At 42.9% G+C, this 23,664-nt stretch overlaps 1 protein-coding gene and 1 long non-coding RNA gene across 2 annotated transcripts in view; one reads left to right on the forward strand and one right to left on the reverse strand.

Moving 5' to 3' along the window:
- LOC138854160 (uncharacterized) overlaps positions 1-23,664 on the forward strand; it is a 502,510-nt gene that overhangs the window by 192,940 nt on the left and 285,906 nt on the right. The gene's annotated exons all lie outside the window — the stretch shown is intronic.
- The window catches only part of LOC128694593 (adenylate cyclase type 5), a 418,524-nt gene that overhangs the window by 124,201 nt on the left and 270,659 nt on the right, over positions 1-23,664 (reverse strand). Inside the window, exons 6-7 of the mRNA XM_070095954.1 lie at positions 7,073-7,231; positions 160-304 (exon numbers count right to left, since the gene is read on the reverse strand). Coding sequence (XP_069952055.1) covers positions 160-304; positions 7,073-7,231 — 304 coding nt within the window. The remainder of the gene's footprint in view (positions 1-159; positions 305-7,072; positions 7,232-23,664) is intronic.

Raw genomic sequence — 23,664 nt, forward strand, 5'->3', positions numbered from 1 at the left:
TCACCTTTAACTCAATTCTTTAATTAAAATATTGCCAGGGACAGGCTATGGTATTAGCAAAGGCAAGATAAGAGCTCATGACTTCACATACATGAACTCAAATCCATTGATTCAGTAAAAGAGGTTTATTATACAGCATATATATAGTCAGATACTCACGTCGCGATAGTCATCATCTGGTACAATGAGGTACGTCTCTATGTTCATCATCTTCAGGTAGTGGTTCCTCTCCCCTCCATTACCCGGCTCCACCTTGTAGTCTCCGCTCAGGTACTTCAGGGTTTCTTTAGTCACGTGGATCCGTCTGTAGGAGGAACAAACCTGGATAAACACCTGATGATTCCGAAACATTTGCAACACTTCGTTGTTTTTATTGACGAAACTTTTCGACTGCGCAGCATGCGTCATCAGTCGAATACAGAAATGATTACAGTTGAAAGGGAGAGTTAGTTTGAGGTGATCAATCCCTCAGCTTTGATAAAAGATAGGTAATCACCTTCTGGGGCTGTATTAACAGGGGTGTTATTGATCGCAGCCTGGTCTCAGACCAAGCCTCTTAAATTAGAAAGGAAACTTTACAGGAAAACCCATTAAAACTGCGGCAAAACGTGAATCATGTGTCTGTTTTTCTTTTGCTTAGTCTAAAAAATTTCTTGATTCATCTAATCATTTTTCTCGATTATTTAGATATGCGGGTCAGGGCTCGAGCGTTCGGATTATAACCAAAAGAATCCAGTGTTAGATTTCCAGGAGGAGACGTATAGGCAAGTTTTTACAGATGCTGTCGTTTTTCATCTAAAAGTAAAATAGGTGCCTAGGTCACTCCTAGATACCTATGTATTTGTAGACTTGTGAGTCTAACCCTAGGCGAGGAGCACAAATAAGTCACTGTAGAGCCTGACTATAATTGGATAATGTTTCGCTTATGGGTGAGCTTTTTCAAATCATGTCTTGATTGGAAATGAAACATTGTACTAAAAAAGTTCATACTGCTGTATTTTTTGCATCACCAAATCTATTGACATAAGCCCGTCACACCACTATTTGATGTGGCTCACGTGTGCATTCACCAAATACCTGAGCCCGTTCATCTTGCCCGGTTAACAAGATCCTAGCTAAGGACGTCACGTGTGTGCTGCAAAACGTTCATCTTGTCTAGTTTGCAAGATGCTAGCTTAGGACATCACGAGTGCGTTGCAAGACGTTCATCTTGTCTGGCTTACAAGATGCTACCCGAGGACGTCACGAGTGTGCTGCAAGATAAGGCAGGAACTTATTACAACTTCCTGGACATTTCGTCGTAGTTGCTCTCAGTAACAGCTTCTCTGACCACAACTTTCTGCAGACCTTCACTCCTGAAGGAGAGTGGAAGGGAAGGTCTTCATGCTAGTAAAGGGTTGTTTATTCGGGAAATTGGAACTGTTCTCCTGTTTGGTCAAATCTTACTTCCTATCATTTCAAATATACTCCCCATATATATATATATATATATATATATATATATATATATATATATATATATATATATATATATATATATATGTATGTATGTATGTATGTATGTGTGTGTGTGTGTGTGTGTGTGTGTGTGTGTGTGTGTGTGTGTGTACTCACCTAGTTGAGGTTGGGGGGTCGAGTCCGAGCTCCTGGCCCCGCCTCTTCACTGATCGCTACTAGGTCACTCTCCCTGAACCGTGAGCGTGTGTGTGTGTGTGTGTGTGTGTATAATACTGCTCGTGAAGGCAAGTACACCAAACGGGGATTAAAATGAAATTAGCTCTGAGGCACCCATACCACCCTTTGTCCTCGGATCAAGGTAAAACGCCTAGCTCTGCTGGGTGCTTGATTCTTGTAGGAATGCGTATTCCTGTGGGTTAGAGCGTCATGTGATTTTCACTCACCATGAGGCGAGTTAAAACGACATGGGTTCGAATCCTCGGCTATTCGCGGTGTTGTTATATATATATATATATATATATATATATATATATATATATATATATATATATATATATATATATATATATATATATATATTATATATATATATATATATATATATATATATATATATATATATATATATATATGTGTGTGTGTGTGTGTGTAACGCTTGGTATGTACTGGACTTGCTTTGTGAAAAGCCGAGCTCACCCTCGCTAGGTTTTATAAAATGTCATCTTCGTTTTCCTTTGGTACTAGTGTAGCATTCTTGGTAACGCCCCTTGAGTTACACACAAGTGTTAGTTGCAGTCTTTCTGACGAGGTACTACCAAAGTTCGGCTCCTAGGAAAGATGTTCAAAACCATCTGTGTTGAGGGTTGTCATGAAGAGGTATGATAAGTTCATGGAGCAGGGAGAGAGTGGACCTAGTAGCGACCAGTGAAGAGGCAGTGCCAGGAGCTATGAATCAACCCCAGTAACCACAGTTAGGTGAGTACACACACACATTCAGGAGCTATGACTCGGGGCCAGGAGCTATGACTCGACTCCTGCAACCACAACTAGATGAGTAAACACACACACACACCCAAGGGTAACAGGAATAATGAAAAAGCCAGGATGAGCCCATGGTTCACCCAAAGGTGCATGGAGGCAAAAACCAAGTGTGCTCGGGAATGGAAAAAATATAGAAGGTAAAGGACCCAGGAGAATAAAGAGAGCAGTCGTAGAGCCAGAAACGAATATGCACAGATAAGAAGGGAGGCCCAAAGACAATATGAAAACGACATAGCAGCAAAAACCAAATCTGACCCGAAACTGTTATACAGCCACATCAGGAGGAAAACAACAGTCAAGGACCAGGTAATCAGGCTAAGGAAGGAGGAGAGACAAGAAATGACCGTGAAGTATGTGAGGAACTTAACAAGTGATTCAAAGAAGTGTTCACAGAGGAGACAGAAGGGGCTCCAGAAAGACGGAGAGGTGGGGTACACCACTAAGTGCTGGACACAGTGCACACAACCGAGGAAGAAGTGAAGAGGCTTCTGAGTGCGCTAGATACCTCAAAGGCAATGGGGCCAGACAACATTCCCCATGGGTCCTGAGAGAGGGAGCAGAGGCGCTATGTGTACCTCTAACAACAATATTCAGTACATCTATCGAAACAGGGAGATTGCCTGAGGCATGGAAGACAGCAAATGTAGTCTCAATCTTTAAAAAAGGAGACAGACATGAAGCACTAAACTACAGACCAGCGTCACTGACATGTATAGTATGCAAAATCATGGAGAAGATTATCAGGAGAAGAGTGGTGGAACACCTAGAAAGGAATGATCTCATCAACAGCAGCCAACATGGTTTCAGGGATGGGAAATCCTGTGTCACAAACCTACTGGAGTTCTATGACATGGTGACAGCAGTAAGACAAGAGAGAGAGAGGGATGGGTGGATTGCATACTCTTGGACTGCAAGAAGGCGTTTGACACAGTTCCACACAAGAGATTAGTGCAAAAACTGGAGGACCAAGCAGGGATAACAGGGAAGGCACTACAATGGATCAGGGAATACTTGTCAGGAAGACAGCAGCGAGTCATGGTACGTGGCGAGGTGTCAGAGTGGGCACCTGTGACCAGCGAGGTCCCACAAGGGTCAGCCCTAGGACCAGTGCTGTTTCTGGTATTTGTGAACGACATGACGGAAGGAATAGACTCCGAGGTGTCCCTGTTTGCAGATGACGTGAAGTTGATGAGAAGAATTCATTCGATCGAAGACCAGGCTGAACTACAAAGGGATCTGGACAGGCTGCAGACCTGGTCCAGCAATTGGCTATGGAGTTCAATCCCACCAAGTGCAAAGTCATGAAGATTGGGGAAAGGCAAAGAAGACTGCAGACGGAGTGCAGTCTAGGGGGCCAGAGACTACAAACCTCACTCAAGGGAAAAGATCTTGGAGTGAGTATAACACCAGGCACATCTGAAGCGTACATCAACCAAATAAGGGCTGCAGCATATGGGCGTCTAGCAAACCTCAGAACAGCATTCCGACATCTTAATAAGGAATCGTTCAGGACCCTGTACACCGTGCACGTTAGGCCCATATTGAAGTATGCGGCACCAGTTTGGAACCCACACCTAGCCAAGCACGTAAAGAAACTAGAGAAAGTGCAAAGGTTTGCAACAAAACTAGTCCCAGAGCTAAGAGGTATGTCCTACGAGGAGAGGTTAAGAGAAATCAACCTGACGACACTGGAGGACAGGAGAGATAGGGGGGATATGATAACGACATACAAAATTCTGAGAGGAATTGACAAGGTGGACAAAGACAGGATGTTCCAGAGATTGGACACAGTAACAAGGGGACACAGTTGGAAGTTAAAGACACAGATGAACCACAGGGATGTTAGGAAGTATTTCTTCAGCCACAGAGTAGTCAGTAAGTGGAATAGTTTGGGAAGCGATGTAGTGAAGGCAGGATCCATACATAGCTTTAAGCAGAGGTATGATAAAGCTCACAGTTCAGGGAGAGTGACCTAGTAGCGATCAGTGAAGAGGCGGGGCCAGGAGCTTGGATTCGACCCCTGCAACCTCAACTAGGTGAGTACAACTAGGCGAGTACACACACACACACACACACACACACACACACACACACACACACACACACACACACACACACACACACACACACACACACACACACACACACACACATATACATGGATAGGTAAATACACACACAGGTGAGTACACACATACACACATATACACACACGTACACATATACATACACATGCAAACAGCACACACACACACATTACAACACTTAACCCCCCACTCACCACCCCCCCCCCCCCCAAAAAAAAAAAAAATGGTGGCTCAGAAGAGAAGTCGAAGGCTCAGAGGATCAGAAGAAAATGGTTCTGATAAAGAATAATGGATGGAAGAGCAATGTAAAAGGATGGAACAAGAGTGGGAGAGCAAACTAGGTGAGTTTTCTGCAAAAATGGAGAAGAGGATGGAGGCAGAAATGAAGAAATGGGAGTCACAAGCCGTAGCCGCAGAAGCCAGGATACGGGCCCTAGAATATGAGGTAAATAGGCTGAAGCAAGTTACAGGACTATTGCCCAGAGGGGGCATAACATCTGAAGCAGGTACACCCCTACTGAACGAAGAGCCCACCGGAAAGGAAGGAGACATGACTTATGCTGAGGCCCTATCAGTCTTCCAAGCAGGGCCAGGGAAGGAAGGAGGAGAGCTGTTGGAAGCAGGGATAGCAGTAAAGGAGGATGGAGAGGGGAATATGTCCCATGCAGAGGCACAACCATGCCACCAAGAGTTTCAGGAAAATACAAGGGAAACATTGGCCATGTACAAACGGGACCCAGTGACACAGAGGGAAAGTCAGTGATAATTCATGTGCTTCAGGAGAGTGAGGGGAGAACACACAATGGAAGACAACAGGAAGAAAAACAGGAGATTGAAAACATCATCAAAATAATAGGTGAGGAAAACATGACTGAAGGGTAGAAATCGGCTCGTCAAGCTGCTTTTCAAGACTGATACGTTGCAAAACAGGATCCTGCATGATGAACCAAGGCTGAAGAAACTGTCAACATACAAGAGGGTGTTCCTAGACTGAGACAGAACAAGAACAGAATGACAGCAGCTGAAGGAGAGGACACAGAAGCGAAAGGGGCTAGGAAAAGATACATGGAAAAATTCAGCAGAGGACAACCGGAGCAGTGCAGAGCAACAAGCACAGGCACACACCCCCAGAACCCCTCAACCAAACACATTATCCCAGCATAAATCAGAATCCACACTATGCTGTAGAATACCACAACACACTGACAGGTCCCCCGCCCTGACAGATCCCCTAGAACACAGTGTTGGAGAGGAAACTGAAGGTATGGTACACCAACACTGATGGAATAACGAATAATTGGGGCTAGTGGCACAAAAGAGTCAAAGAGGCATCACCAGACATCATTGTTCTCACAGAAACCATGCTCACAGGATTGATAACAGATGCCAGCTTTCCATCGGGATATGAGATCCCGAGGAAAGACAGAGGGAGTGAAGGAGTGACACTGCTCATCAAAAACCAATGGGATTTTGATGAGCTGGAGAGAGGAAACAGAGAAGCAAGAGACTACATAATAGGAACACTTCAGTCTGGAAGTCCCAAAGTGGTAATTGCAGTGATGTATAACCCTTCACAGAGCAGCAGGAGGCCAAGGCAAGAGTATGATGAGAGCAACAAAGCGATGGTTGATACACTGGCTGAAGTGGCCAGAAGGGTTCATGCAAGCAGGGCAAAGCTGCTGATTATGGGTGACTTCAATCACAAGGAAATCGACTGGGAGAACCTGTACACTGTGTACGTCAGGCCCATACTGGAGTATGCAGCACCAGTTTGGAACCCACACCTGGTCAAGCACGTCAAGGAATTAGAGAAAGTGCAAAGGTTTGCAACAAGGCTAGTTCCAGAGCTAAGGGGGTATGTCCTATGAAGAAAGATTAAGGGAAATCGGCCTGACGACACTGGAGGACAGGAGGGTTAGGGGAGACATGATAACTACATACAAAATACTGCGAGGAATAGATAAGGTGGACAGAAACAGGATGTTCCAGAGAGGGGACACAGAAACAAGGGGTCGTAGTTGGAAGTTGAAGACTCCGATGAGTTAAAGGGATGTTAGGAAGTATTTCTTTGGTTATAGAGTTGTCAGGAAGAGAAATAGCCTAGAAGGTGACGTAGTGGAGGCAGGAACCATACATAGTTTTAAGACGAAACTTGATAAAGCTCATGGAGCATGGAGAGGACCTAGTAGCAGTGAAGAAGGGGGCCAGGAGCTATGACTCGACCCCTAAATAGGTGAGTACACACACGCACACACACACACACACACACACACACACACACACACACACACACATACACACACACACACACACATACATACATACATACATACATATATATATATACATACATATAAAAATGGTCATAAGGAAATGACCTGTTAATATAACAAAAATACATGCTTATTTTATGTGAGTCGCGCCAAATCATAATGCAAATAACACGCACGAACATTTTTTTTTTATACAGTGTGTGAGTGTGTTACCCTGGTATTCCGCCTGACTCCATGTAGTTGGCGAGGGTGACGTCGTTGGACCACACATCGAACTGCCACTTGCGTAGTCCCAGCACGCCACAGTGCACCCTGCCAGAGTGGATGCCAACCCGCATGTTCACGTTCACCCCCGTTACCTCTCGCACCAGCCTGTCACCAACAATATTCATGTGAATAACATCAGTATTACACGGCAGTAGATTGGTTAGCAAGCATATATAATGAGTTATATCACTGGCACAGATTCGACAAGGATTAACATAGTTAATCCAGAAATGCCGGTCAGCAGTATAGGTAGCTATGAAACAAGCAGCAGTGTTGAGTCCCATCTTGTTTAGGGTGTATATAAATGACCTGGAAGGCTGTATATAACATACTGGTGTTGCATACGTTTTAAAGGCTTCAACCTGTAGTTATCTCGTGCAGCTTTACACATACTGTATACTATAGGCTTCATCTTGTAGGTATGTTATGTCTACTATGTTGACAATTTCGGCTTGAAAAAACATGCCATTTATACTTGTTAGTTATAATAAACTCTAAGTTGTTTTCCAAAAATAATGTACATTTTAAGTTTTATGTGTGTGTGTAGGTGTGAGTCATTAGAGCAAAGATGAGTAATCACTTTACGACTGAGTGAACCTAAAGAAGAAAACACAGGTGACACGTTTATCTAAACAGGCCATAAGTAATCTTGTATCATTACATAACTTTCGCTACATATCCAGCATTATGTTCAGGAATCCTCACCCTGCAACACTGCCTGGAGGGTGATCAACTAGGAAGACAAGAGACTTATGCGTATTTACGGTGGTTACACTTGGCTAACTTTTCAGGGTTTCTGAGGAAAGTTACTAAGAAGTTTAGAAGTGCCTGCCGCTTGCTGATAAGACACCCTCCCATAATGTGAACCGTTGTGATTGACACCTGTCAAGTTTGAGAATAGGCTCATTAGATCTGAGCTCATCAAATTATAAAAGCAGTAGACTTTTGTTGCGTTTGAAATACTTCAGTGTAAACAGATAGGCTAGCCTGAGACAACCATGGTCTCGACAGAGAAGTTTTCTTATATGATTTACATAATAGAATATTAGTGTATCATCAGGTAAATCAAGTGCATCCCCCGTAAGCTTTCAGTCTTAATTTATGTCAAACAACGTGCACTGACAAGATTATTGTCTGCAATACACTCCAGTACTTTATATTAAATTACATTACACGGCATTTCATTACACTACATTACATTATATTACATTACAAGTGATTATCTAGTGTAACTTTAGGTGCAGTAACCCATCTTCAACTTATTTAGCTTAAGGTGGGCCTGTTTCACCTTGTTTTTGTTGGTTAATTGTACGTAGGTATAGGTTAATATAGGTTTAACAAAACCTAACCTAACCGAAAATAAGAAATATTCAATTTCGTAGAATATTAAACCGTTCAGAAATGAACGACCGGGAAATTAGATTTTTTTTTTTAATCTCAGAAGTAGGGCGATCTAAAAAAGGAAACAGTTACCATCACTCATTTAAAAGTTGTAGTGCCAGCCATTAGAGGTTGGGCACAAAGCTATAATTTTGGTGTGCCAAGAAACACGCTGTTGGGTTGAGAGATTTGACCTCTCTCTGGTCTCGATGATAAACGTGGAAGACGCCGCAGCCTTCAGCAAGTTCATCCTGACAGTTTGTGATGTCGCGAAATACCTAGACAACTCTGTGTACTCTGGCTTTCATGATGGATCAAGTGAACATGAGCGGGCCACAAAGAGAAACAGCCTTGTTGACCAGGAAACTATCAAACAAGTTTGGCCCATGTCCGGGGGTGCGGGAGTAGGAGACACTTTCGAAACCGGGAACAGGTATATACCAGATATATCACGATCACTCCATCTGACATGTCAAGTACGTATTTTACAAAATCTTTTTTAGTCCTGCAATTTTCAGAGTTCCGTAGATCATGGAAAAAAATTATATCGAATTTTATTTCTTCTGAGAAATTCAGTTTTATTTTTTCGTTCCTTAGTATCTTTGCTGTTAGGCGTCACAGTATACTGGAAAATTTACACAAGAGACCTAGGATTACAAATGATCCGTGGATGGTGTTCTGATCAGAAAATACGTGCTGCGTCTGAATTCCAGAAGCTCTGCGACTTAAATTAAATTGCCATAATTATCTTATTCTGCACTGTATTACAACAGGTGTCAGCTCCACCTAAGATATATGTCTGTTTATGTACCTGTGCCAGCAGCTGTATATAAGAACATGAGGGCTGATGCTGCAGTGCATTTCTTGCTCCTGTGTTATAACAGCCTTGAAAATTTTTCTATAGAAAGGTACACATTTGTGAATGCAATAGCCTCTCCTTGTAAGATGAAGCTTCGTTTTCTTCTTCCCTTAAATTGTTTCTTTTGTGCACTTCGAGTTAAGGAGTCTCAGGTTCACGAGCAGCTTGAAGTAAATCACTGGACAGATGCGGGAAGAAGTTGTTGGAGTGTTGGGAAAGCTGTAGAAAGAAGTTTGTCAATGGGTACAAAAAGGAAAATTTATTAGCTTATAGTGGTACCAACACTTGAATGTGTGTGGAGCATTGTTTTTGAAATCAGTGTTTTATTAATGCAGATAATTAGGAATGAAGAACATATTCGGGGGTAGGAAAACTTTGATTTAAAGATCGGGAGATGGGTTGTGTGGTTATATAGAAAGATTGGAGCAAGATAAGATGATCAAGGAGTATTAATCTGCTCGTGGATGAAAGTAGTTGTACGGGAAATTCGAGGAAGAGTTGAAAAGAGGATCTGAAGGTGGTTGTAAGAGCTACAGTCTTGAACATTCAACATGCATGCGGTTCATAGTAAGATGTATGAGTGTATTCAGCTGGAATGAGTGGAGACGAGTACTTTTTTTAAATTTACAATTCTTTTCTAGTGTAAACATTGTGATACTGTATGTATGAAAAGTTTCATGGAATCCGATTGGCCGGATTTGCGTTTTGAAATATGCTGTATGTGCCGTCATGGAAAAACAGCTAGGGAGCAAATGATGATGAATGTGTTTTCAGGCACATTAGATATGTACAGAGAAACATGTGTATATATTAGTGTATATGCAATAAAGAGAGTAATGCAAATCATATTGTATATATACACAGAGAATTGTTAATCTTTGTGTATATGCATGTGTCTAATTGAATTGTTGGCAGCTTTATCGACTCTCGTGGAGTCGAAAGGTATTAAACCTATTAAGGTGAAAATGAAGAATCACTCAAGTTGTCCTGAGGAAACGCTGAGCCCATATTACGTAAATCACTATAGACATGAGTACATGGGAAAGGCAGACAAACAGCAGGAGACAGGCTGATAAATCTGCTGAGTAGTAGCTACGGTCAGTCTCTAATTTTGTCAAAACATAGGAGATCAGGACAGTATAGCAGAACGCTCTCTCCCCGCCCTCCGCCAGAGGACAGGGGGAGTCAGTTAACCTAACAGTGGACGATTTTCTTATCGTAAGCTAGATTCCCAGCATGTGGGATAAATGTTTTGGAGCACAGCTCAGTGTTTCACTAAATTACACTGGTGGGGACGAGTCAACGAGATAATAAAAATAATTAGTGTCGGGGGCAAACTCTTCAGCTTGAGGCAAAAATAAATAATAATAAAAAATGCTGGGAATATGTAATAAATAACAAATCATGTACCCAATAAATTTAACGCAGTTCCAGTGTTTCACTTAGTTACCCAACTAGTTACTGCAGCCTCAGTTTTTGAATACGGTTTTTGGAGAAGAATATGACAGAGAAGCCTCTTGAGAATCTGGAAGGAGAGGCTTGTTCCTGCCTGATGCAGAAGCACCAGCTGCAGCTTTATGGCGTCGAGGCTCCAGCCCAGAAATTGCCCTGCCAATAAGGTTATCTTTGTAAAGAATAACGGCAGAGGACATGGCCAAGACGACGGCTGCCTGGGGGAAGCGGTCGATCAATACCACAAAGGTCTTGTTTTTACCTAAGGACTCACCCGGGAAAAGGAGGAATGGGGGTCATGATCTAAGGCCTTTGACCCCTCTGACTTAGGACTCGCCCTGGGAAAAGAGCGGTCACCTCATGAGGTCTTTGATCCCTCTGAAAAATTCACCTAGGGGTTGAAGGGGTGACATCATGAGGACGTTGACCTCTCTAACAGGATTCACCCGGCAGTTGCAAGGATCACATCACTAGGGTAAGTGTTTGGGTTGACCTTACGGTTTCCACCTAAGACGAGGAGATATGATGATAGGAGACAGAGGGGGAAGAGAAGTGGTAGCAGCAAGTAAAGAGGAAACGGGGAAAGGATGGTTGTGGGAAGGAGGGGACACACACATACACATATAGTTGCACACATCTACACACAGTTACATACACATGCACAGTTACACACATCTGTACACAATTACACACGCATATACACAGTTTCAGACATGCACGCACACACGTTCACACGCACACACACACACACACACACACACACACACACACACACACACACACACACACACACACACACACACACACACACACACACACACACACACACACACACGCGCGCGCGCGCGCGCAGGGATAACAGGGAAGACACTGCAATGGATCAGGGAATACCTGTCAGGAAGACAACAGCGACTCATGGTATGTGGCGATGTGTCAGAGTGGGCGCCTGTGACGAGCAGGGTTCCACAGGGGTCAATCCTAGGACCGGTGCTGTTTCTGGTATTTGTGAACGACATGACGGAAGGAATAGACTCAAGAGGTGTCCCTGTTTGCAGATGATGTGAAGTTGGGGAGAAGAATTTAATTGGACGAGGACCAGGCAGAACTACAAAGGGATCTGGACAGGCTGCATTCCTGGTCCAGAAACTGGCTCCAGGAGTTCAACCCCATCAAGTGCGGTCATGAAGATTGGGGAAGGGCAAAGAAGACCGCAGACGGAGTACAGTCTAGGGAGCCAGAGACTACAAACCTCGCTCAAGGAAAAGGATCTTGGGGTGAGTATAACACCGGGCACATCTCCTGAGGCGCACATCAACCAAATAACTGTTGCAGTATATGGGCGCCTAGCAAACCTAAGAACAGCATTCCGAGATTTTAATAAGGAATCATTCAGGACCCTGTACACTGTACGTTAGACCCATATTGGAGTATGCAGCAGCAATTTGGAACCCACACGTAGCCGGCATGTAAGGAAGCTAGAGAAAGTGCAAAGGTTTGCAACAAGACTAGTCTCGGAGCTAAGAAGTATATCCTACGAGGAGAAGTTAAAGGAGATCGAACTGACGAGAATGGAAGATAGGAGTGATAGGGGGGGTATGATAACGACTTACAAAATACTGAGAGGAATCGACAAGGTGGACAGAGACAGGATGTTCCAGAGACGGGACACATCAAGGGGTTACAGTTGGAAGTTGAAGACTCAGATGAATCACAGGGATGTTAGGAAGTATTTTTTTTCGGTAACAGAGTTGTCAGGAAATGAAATAGTCTGGGAAGTGATGTAGTAGAGGCAGGACCCATACATAGCTTTAAGAAGAGGTATGATCAAGCTCATGGAGCACAAAGAGTGACCTAGTAGCGACCAGTGAAGAGGCGGGGCCAGGAGCTATGACTCGACCCTTGCAACCACAATTAGGCGAGTACACGTGCACACACACACACACATACCTACGCACATGCTCGCGTACACACACACACCTGGAGGTTACGAGGGTACACACACGCGCACACACATCCACGCACACACACACCTACGCACACGCGCGCGTACACACACACATGGACGAGATTGTAAATTTTCAGAGAATAGGGGAGTACTTGTAGGGGAGAAACCAACCAATCAAGCTGATTCTCAGGACAGAAACAGTGCGGAACAGGATCCTCCAAGAGAAACCACGGTTGAAATACTCGGAAGAGTACAAGAGGGTGCTCCTAGACAGAGACAGAACACAAACAGAACGACAGCAGCTGAGGGAGAGGACAAAAAAGCGAAAGGAGCTAGGAAAGGAGACAAGGATGGAACCAACATAGGTCAGTCAGAGCAGAACAGAGCAGCAAGGGCAAGCACACACACAACTATCCTCAGAACCCCACAACCTATCACACCATCCTAACACACTACAATCCATACCCACAGCTTCCACCCAGCACCCAGCTATAGAATCCCACAGTATGCTGCCAGGTCTCCCATCCTCAGGCCCCCCAAACCACAGTGTTGGAAAGGAAACTGAAGGTATGGTACACAAATGCTGATGGAATAACAAATAAGTGGGAGTAGTGGCACGAGAGTCAAAGAGGCAACACCGGACGTCATAGGTCTCACAGAAACCAAGCTTACAGGTATGATAATAGATGACATCTTTCCAGCGGGATACCAGATCCTGAGAAAAGACAGAAGGAACAGGGGGGGTGGAGGAGTGGCACTTCTGATCAAAAATCGATGGAATTTTGATGAGCTGGAGAGAGGAGACAGCGGAGAAGAAAGTGATTACATACCGGGAACGCTTCACTCTGGAGGTCCCAAGGTGGTAATTGCACGATGTATAACCCACCACAGAACAGCAGGAGGCCAAGGCAAGAGTATGACGAGAGCAATAGAGCGATGGGTGACACACTGGCTGCAGTGGCCAGAAGAGCTCATGCATGCAGGGCAAAGCTTCTGATCATGGGTAACTTTAACCACAAGGAGATCAATTGGGAGAACTTGGAGCCACATGGGGGCCAAGATACATGGAAGGCTAAGATGATGGAGGTGGTACTGGAAAACTTCATGTACCAACACGTAAGGGACACTACAAGAGAGAGAGGAGAGGATGAACCAGCAAGACTGGACTTGGTATTCACCTTGAGTAGCGCAGATATTGAGGACATCACATATGAAAGACCCCTTGGGGCCAGCGATCATGTGGTTTTAAGCTTCGAATACACAGTATAGCTCCAAGTGGAGGGGGAAGCAGGAAGGCCAGGCCGAATGAATCCAAACTACAAGGAAGGGGACTACTCGGGAATGAGGAACTTCCTGAACGTGGTTCAGTGGGACAGAGAACTGGCAGGGAAGCCAGTTAATGAGATGATGGAATATGTAGCAACAATGTGCAAGGAGGCTGATGAGAGGTTTGTACCCAAGGGTAACAGGAATAATGAAAAAGTCAGGATGAGCCCATGGTTCACCCAAAGTTGCAAGGAGGCAAAAACCAAGTGTGCTAGGGAAAGAAAGAAATATAGAAGGCAAAGGACCCAGGAGAATAAAGAGAGCAGTCGTAGAGCCAGAAACGAATATGCACAAATAAGAAGGGAGGCCCAACGACAATATGAAAACGACATAGCAGTGAAAGCCAAATCTGACCCGAAACTGTTATACAGCCACATCAGGAGGAAAACAACAGTCAAGGACCAGGTAATCAGGCTAAGGAAGGAAGGAGGAGAGACAACAAGAAATGACCGTGAAGTATGTGAGGAACTCAAGAAGGGATTCAAAGAAGTGTTCACAAAGGAGACAGAAGGGGCTCCAGAAAGACGGAGAGGTGGGGCACACCACCAAGTGCTGGACACAGTACACACAACCGAACAAGAAGTGAAGAGGCTTCTGAGTGAGCTAGATACCTCAAAGGCAATGGGGCCAGATAACATCTCCCCATGGGTCCTGAGAGAGGGAGCAGAGGCGCTATGTGTACCCCTAACAACAATATTCAATACATCGAAACAGGGAGATTGCCTGAGGCATGGAAGACAGCAAATGTAGTCCCAATCTTTAAAAAAAGAGGCAGACATGAAGCACTAAACTACAGACCAGTGTCACTGACATGTATAGTATGCAAAGTCATGGAGAAGATTGTCAGGAGAAGAGTGATGGAACACCTAGAAAGGAATGATCTCATCAACAGCAACCAACATGGTTTCAGGGATGGGAAATCCTGTGTCACAAACCTACTGGAGTTCTATGACATGGTGACAGCAGTAAGACAAGAGAGAGAGAGGGGTGGGTGGACTGCATTTTCTTGGACTGCAAGAAAGCGTTTGACACAGTTCCACACAAGGGATTAGTGCCAAAACTGGAGGACCAAGCAGGGATAACAGGGAAGGCACTACAATAGATCAGGGAATACTTGTCAGGAAGACAGCAGCGAGTCATGGTACGTGGCGAGGTGTCAGAGTGGGCACCTGTGACCAGCGGGGTCCCACAGGTCCTAGGACCAGTGCTGTTTCTGGTATTTGTGAACGACATGACGGAAGGAATAGACTCCGAGGTGTCCCTGTTTGCAGATGACGTAAGTTGATGAGAAGAATTCATTCGATCGAAGACCAGGCAGAACTACAAAGGGATCTGGACAGGCTGCAGACCTGGTCGAACAATTGGCTCCTGGAATTCAATCCCACCAAGTGCAAAGTCATGAAGATTGGGGAAGGGCAAAGAAGACCGCAGACGGAGTACAGTCTAGGGGGCCAGAGACTACAAACCTCACTCAAGGAAAAAGATCTTGGGGTAAGTATAACACCAGGCGCATCTCCTGAAGCGCACATCAACCAAATAACGGCTGCAGCATATGGGCGCCTTGCAAACCTCAGAACAGCATTCCGACATCTTAATAAGGAATCGTTCAGGACCCTGTACACCGTGTACGTTAGGCCCATATTGGAGTATGCAGCACCAGTTTGGAACCCACACCTAGCCAAGCACGTAAAGAAACTAGAGAAAGTGCAAAGGTTTGCAACAAGTCTAGTCCCAGAGCTAAGAGGTATGTCCTACGATGAGAGGTTAAGGGAAATCAACCTGACGACACTGGAGGACAGGAGAGATAGGGGGGACATGATAACGACTTACAAAATACTGAGAGGAATTGACAAGGTGGACAAAGACAGGATGTTCCAGAGATTGGACATAGTAACAAGGGGACACAGTTGGAAGTTAAAGACATAGATGAACTACAGGGATGTTAGGAAGTATTTCTTCAGCCACAGAGTAGTCAGGAAGTGGAATAGTTTTGGAAGCGATGTAGTGGAGGCAGGATCCATATATAGCTTTAAGCAGAGGTATGATAAAGCTCACGGTACAGGGAGAGTGACCTAGTAGCGACCAGTGAAGAGGCGGGGCCAGGAGCTTGGACTCGACCCCTGGAACCTCAACTAGGTGAGTACACACACACACACCACACACACACACACACAGACGTACACAGACACATAGACACACACACAGATAGTTCCATCATCAGGGGAGGTAGCAAGAGCTGGACGCCAACTTAGGCAGTAATTAACATCTGGGGCCGTCAAATGAACGTTCCACACTGGTGAAACAGACAGGTCCGCCTCCCTAGTGAAAGAGACACCCTGCAATTAGTGCTGATACCGGCGTGTTCTTTTTTTTTTTTTTTTTTTTATTTCAGATTTAGTTTCAGATTTAATAGCGTTTCCGAGTTTAAAAGTTGAGATCTTTTTTTAATCTTTTTAATTTCGAATATAAAAGTTTAAGCAGCTTATTTGAATCTTAGTGAAAATTACTTGAGAGTTATTGAATCTAGATGTTTTCTTCTATACAGCAACATTAAAACAGCAACAAGCATTTTTTTCAGTAACAGAGGTGTCAGGAAATGGAATAGTCTGGGAAGTGATGTAGTAGAGGCGGGATCCATACATAGTTTTAAGAATAGGTATGGTAAAGCTCACGGAGCACGAAGAGTGGCCTAGTAGCGACAAGTGAAGAGGTGGGGCCAGGGGCTATGACTCGACCCCTGCAACTTTATTATTATCATTATTTGGTTTAGCGCTTCTTTTTTATTATAATAATAATAATAATATTATCATTATTATCATCATACTGTTGGTTATTATTGAAAGAATTAAGGGTAAGAGGAAGAGCAGGATCACAGATGAACAAGGAAGTTTACAAAAGGTACGGTGGGGGGGATGGGGGTGTTGAAAAAATGTTTGCATTGAAGCATATAAGTCAACAGTATTTAAATAAAGGTAGAGAAGTGTTTGTTGCTGTCATGGATTTATAAAAGGCATATGATAGGGTGGATAAGGAAGCAATGTGGCAGATGTTGCAAGGGTATTGAATATGTGATAGGTTGCTAAATGTTGTTAAGAGATTTTAAGTGGATAGTGAGTCTCACGTTTGTAGATGAATGGTTCACAGAACCGACACGTTGATAAATTAGACACGTGTGCAACTCTTGGGTATCTTTATTACGGAAACGTTTCGCCACACAGTGGCTTCATCAGTCCATACACAGGAGAAACTTGAAGAACAGGAGGAGAATGAGGTAATCAGTCCCTCAACCTTGAGTCGATGTGGTCAGTCCATCAATCTTGAATAGAATACGGCATATGAGCGGAGAAGCAGCTTATAAACCGTAGGCAGGAGAGGTGCAGCAGTCGTAGGTGGTGTCACATTTGTCCAATGTGGAAGTAGGTCGTGCCCAAGGGTTAGGCAAGCGAAGAATTCCCAAGTATTAAGATCCCAAGAAGTTGCAGTGTCTTGACAGGATTGTAGATGAATGGTTCACAGAACCGACACGTTGATAAATTAGACACATGTGCAACTCTTGGGTATCTTTATTAAGGAAACGTTTCGCCACACAGTGGCTTCATCAGTCCATACACAGGAGAAACTTGAAGAACAGGAGGAGAATGAGTCTCACGTTAGGGTATGTAGGAGACAGAGGGTGATTCCTTTCCAGTAAATGTAGTCCTCAGAAAGGGGTGCGTGATATCACCATGGTTGGTTAACATATTTATAGATGTGGGTGTAAAAGAAGTGAATGCTAGGGTGTTGGGTAGAGGTGTGGAATTAAAATGCGTAGAATTTGATACAGAACGGGAATTATCAAAGGTTAGTGAACGAATTTGGGAATGTGTGTAAAGGAAGTTGAATGTGAACATAGGTGATGATAACAAATGAGTTAGGTAATGAGAAACTGGATATCAGATTGGAGGGGGAGGGGTAGTATGGTGGAAGTGAATGTGTTCATATATTTGGGAGTGGACTTGTCGACAGATGGATGTATGAAAGATGAAGTAAACCATAGAACTGAAGAAGAGAAAAACGTAGGTGGTCCGTTCAAGCATCTGTGGAGACAAAGAACGTTATCCATGGAAGGAAACTTGGGCTGTAAATGTTGCAGCGAGGAGGAGGCTGGAGGCAGTGGAAATGTTGTATCTTAGGGTTAATGTGTGATGTAAATATTATGCAGAGAATTTGTAGTTTGGAGATTATGAGGTGCAGAATTACTAAAAGTATTATCCAGAGGGGTTAGGAGTTGTTGAGATGGTTTGGTCATTTAGAGAGGTTGGAGAAAAATAAGATGATTTGAAGGGTGTATAAATCTGTAGTGGAGGGGAGGCGGGGTTGGGGTCGTCCTAGGAAAGGATGGAGGGGGGGGGTAAAGGAGGTTTGCTGTGCGAGGGATTTCGACATCCAGCACTCACATGTGAGCGTATTAGATAAGAGTGAGTGGAGGGAGATAATTTTTGGGTCCTGACGATCATTTGGAGTGAGAACATAAGAATGGAGGAACACTGCAGAAGGCCTACTGGCCCATGCGAGGCAGGTCCTTGTCAAAACGACCTAAAGCTACCCACCAAATAACTCCTGTACACAATGACACCAATCAAACCCAGCCACTCCCACTCATATACTTGTCCAATCTCTTCTTAAAGCTACCCAAGGTCCTAGCCTCTATCACCCCACTGGGAAGACTGTTCCACGCATCTACAACTCTGTTAGAAAACCAGTACTTACCTATGTCCTTTCTAAATCTAAATTTATCCAACTTAAATCCATTATTTCTGGTTCTTACCTGGTTCGACACCCTCAGTACTTTATTAATATCTCCCTTGTTTATGCCCGTCATCCACTTATACACTTCAATGATATCTCTCCTCATTCTACGCCTCTCCAGAGAGTGGAGATTTAAGGCCTTAAATCTATCTTCATACGGGAGGTTCCTTACACAGTAAATCATTTTAGTCATTCTTCTCTGTATGTTCTCTAATGAGTCTATATCCATCCTGTAGTAAGGGGACCAAAACTGAGCAGCATAATCTAAATGAGGCCTCACTAGTGATGTATAGAGCTGTAAAATAACTTTTGGACTTCTGTTACTTATACTTCTTGAGATTTGTAGATGAATGGTTCAGAGAACCGACATGTTGATAAATTAGACACATGTGCAACTCTTGGGTATCTTATTGAGGAAACGTTTCGCCACACAGTGGCTTCATTAGTCCATACGTAGGAGAAACTTGAAGAACAGGAGGAGAATGAGGTAATCAGTCCCTCAACCTTGAGTCGATGTGTTCAGTCCATCAATCTTGAATAGAATACGGCATATCAGCGGAGAAGCAGCTTATAAACCGTATGGCAGGAGAGGTGCAGCAGTCATAGATCGTGTCACATTTGTTCAGTGTGGAAGTAGGTCGTGCCCAAGAATTAGGCAAGCGAAGAATTCCTAAGTATTAAGATCCCAAGAAGTTGCAGTGTCTGACAGATTTGTAGATGAATGGTTCAGAGAACCGACATGTTGATAAATTAGACACATGTGCAACTCTTGGGTATCTTACTCGTAATCCCTTCATCAAGGTCATTAATATAAATTATGAACAAGAGAGGGTCCAAAACTGATCCCTGTGGAACGCCACTAGTGACTAATCCCCACTCAAATTTCACTCAATTAATGGTAATCTCTGCTTTCTATTGGTAAGCCATGCCTCTATCCATGCTAGAACTTTACCTCCTATACCATGAGCTGCCACTTTTCCTAAGGGTAACATTTTGTGAAGGGATTCAGGGAAACTGGTTAGTCGGACTTGAGCCCTGGAGGTGGGAAGTACATTGTTTACCGTTTTGAGGGACATCTGACCTGTCGTGTTCGCACGCCTCTGGCAAGGTAATGATAATGTAAATGATGGTGAAAGTGTTTTCTGGGTCACCCTACATCGGTGGGAGACGGCTAGTGTGTCAAATATATATATATATATATATATATATATATATATATATATATATATATATATATATATATATATATATATATATATATATATATAATTTTTTTTTTTTTTTTTTAAAAATTCGGCCCTCTCCCACCAAATAGGTAAAACTTGCGATTTTGGCTTAAGTAGCAATGCTCTTCTTGCAGAATAAGGAAAGCGAAAAATTTGTGTATGCAATAATTTCGCAAAAATTATTCTAAACCTAACGAAAAATATGTTTCATTGTTTGTTTATTATTAAATTAGTGTAAACTTATCTAAAATATATTTAGCTGGATTAGGCTAAATTAAATTGCGCTTGTTATAATAAGGTTAGGTAAGTTTTGTAAGGTGCTTTTAGTACAAAATTATTAATTTTTACTTTAACATAAATGAAAAAATAGATCTTTAAACTCTTAAGAAAATTTTATAGAAATGACTTAATTTTAAATGAGTTCTTCCTAATTGACCAATTTTTCCTATTCAGCACGACATTATATATATATATATATATATATATATATATATATATATATATATATATATATATATATATATATGTATATATATATATATATATATATATATGCATACTGCAGTTGAGCTACACATCACCACTTTTAATATACAGCTAAATTTTGCCAATGCATTCGTTGGTTTACTGGGCTCAGAAGGTTCATTAGAATCCTGCTGCATGTCACCTGCTCACCATCTGTCAAGAATACTTTTATACTTAAAATGATGATTCAGGTAAACTCTCATTTTATGTATAATAAGAAACACACTAACCTCTGTATGTATTCTTGAATGAGCATATGCGCATCAAGTGGGAATCCTTTAGAAAACTCTCGTGCCACTTACCGCTTTACTAACTTAAGTTAACAGAACAAAAAATATATTTATAGCAAACTTAAGATTCAAAATGCAGGTATCTCCACTTTACGAGGCTCACCGAGCACCAATAATTCATACCACTAATGGCTGCAGCGACAATATTTAAAATGTACAGGTGTAGAGAGTACGAGAATGAAAGTTAGATAGGAGGAAGACGTGTGTGTGTGCCTTATCCTTATTTCCTGTATTGCGTAACTTGATTCCCTGTATTGTGTGGACTTACTCATCCTTGACAGTGAGTGTTACTGATGATATGTTTAATGCATCACCCTCATACACACTGCACTATCCACCCACACACTCTTGGTTTCATCCCTATGGCCATTTACTCAGGCACACAGTCTTCCTCCCTGCTTCATAGTCTCTTTTCACCTAGCTTTCTTCAACACGTTTTTCTAACAACATCTGCTAATTAACTCTGTCATATGTGCGATGCTGTTTCTTCATCTTTCTTTGCTTTCTCCCCCTCTCGTTTAGTTTTCTCCGCATAATGATCCGACCCAAGCCCTTCATACCCACAAGAAATATTTGTTTGACACTCCCATACACGAACTCGTGTATGGGAGTGAGTGAATGAGTGAGTATTCCATCGCTCAACTCACCTGGCCCCTCTGTCTTGGAAAGTGACAGTGAATAACACCAACTTGTGTGGTAATGGTAATATAGTGGTAGAATATATTGACAGTATATAAATAAGACACAATTGGTGGGTTATGGCATTTTATTAATGAAGACGTTTCGTCCAGCAAGGACTTTATCAGCTCATACAGAAAATAACACGACTTGGGTATGTACATTATAGTGATTAGGGAGAGGTCTTGAGGTGAAAGAATGTTGTTGCATGTGAGTAGCTAGCCTAATATGTGAGGCTAGGTGATCACAGTGTCAGATCATGTTTACGGACAATAATCCTTGTTAAGACATCAGATACTGTGAACGACCTTGAGCTTTGAGAAAGCGTATTGGTTATGGCTGTTACTGCTGAGTCTAACATAATCTGCTGTGACGATCGCTTCCTTTGATGACAAGTCTTGTCTCTGGGAAATTCACAAGATGGTTTTCGGTGTAGAGTGCATGTGTTAATAGGATTGTCCTTAATTAAAGCATACGTGTATACATTATGTTCTTTGACTCTGGCATCTAGGTTCCTGGAAGTTTCTACTATATAAATCTTGTCACAACTTCCACGTGATATGGTGTAAACACCGGCAATGGTGTCATATTTTTTTTTTTTTTGACTAGGTCAAAAAGGAAGCGACCATCGCAGTAATTATGTTAAACTAAGCAGTAATAACCACAGTGAATGCTATTTCTCAAAACTCTCGGTCGTTCACAATCTCGGAAGTCCTACTGAGACTCAGTCTCCCTAAACCTGATACTGCAATCACCTAGCCTCACCCACTAGGGTGAGGCTAGGTGGTCTTACCTACTAGGGTGACGTTAGATGGCCTCACCTACTAGGGTGAAGCTAGGTGGTCTCACCTACTAGGGTTAAGCTAGGTGGCCTCACCTACTAGGCTAGCTACTCACATGCAACAAAATTATCTCGCCTCAGGATCTCTTCCCAACCACTAGGTATGTATACCCATGTGTTATTCTCTTTATGACTCGCTAAAGTTCCTAGTAAACGGAACCTCTTAATAAAATGACAACCCGTACAGGTGTCTTATTTATATAAAGAGTTATATACTGATGTTGCGAGTGCAAGAAACTCCAATCTGAAAGTCACCTCTCTCCTCAAGGCACCCACTTCATAAGCTGTTGATCTACACCGGAAAGTTGACGACTCCCTTCATCTACATTTTCCCGCCAACGACATCGTGAACTTCAGTTTCAGTTTTTTCTCCTTCGAAGACTCTTCCGACAAACTTATATATAGGTATTCTTTAAAGTGCAGTCCCAACATATCAGTATGGAACGTCGTGCAGCTGAACTTTTCTTTTTAATCCATCACCCCCTTCTTCCGCCAGTTAGCTTCCTTATGTGAACGATAAACTCCTCATTACAAAGAGAAGATTTGACTTCTCCGCCCTCTTCAACACACATCCAGGTGGAATCCTACAAACAATTTACACTCGAGAAGGAAACAGGCGCTACACTTCCTTTCTTGGATGTATTACTCTGCAAGTTGGACGATAAAGTGCGTTAATAGGTTTATTGGAAACCCACTGAATCAACACAATCTCCGTGTTCAGTCACACTATGACAAGACTAAACGTGGTATTCATTTAGTTTTTCGTAATTGCTCTCCGCACCTGGAATAGCGAATTTCTTGAAGTAGAATGCTCTTTCCCAGAACAAGTCCTCACCAAATTACACTATCATCGAAACTTCAATAGGAACTGTAGAAAATATGCCCATAATATTACCCACTAATTCAGACCCGAAGCCACTGAAAAGAGATAAGTGTTCTTCCCCAACAAATTGACTGTCAAATCTATTTCCAGGATCTCCAGACTCGACGTAGCCACACTGCCTCTACTAACATTAAGGACATCACCAGACAGAAACACCACCACCATAACTACTGCAGAGGTGGACACCATCCCATTAAACAACTGTGAAAACATCTACCTTTGTGAGGCATCCAGAGACCCCGGCAAACGAATTTCAGAATACCAGTATGCCAGCAGAATACAATCTTAACAACGCCTGGGTAAGGCATCGTGATTGTCACAACCACTTAGTAAATTGCAGAGGTA

Source organism: Cherax quadricarinatus, chromosome 51, assembly GCF_038502225.1.
Source record: "Cherax quadricarinatus isolate ZL_2023a chromosome 51, ASM3850222v1, whole genome shotgun sequence".
Classification (NCBI taxonomy): Eukaryota; Metazoa; Arthropoda; class Malacostraca; order Decapoda; family Parastacidae; genus Cherax; species Cherax quadricarinatus.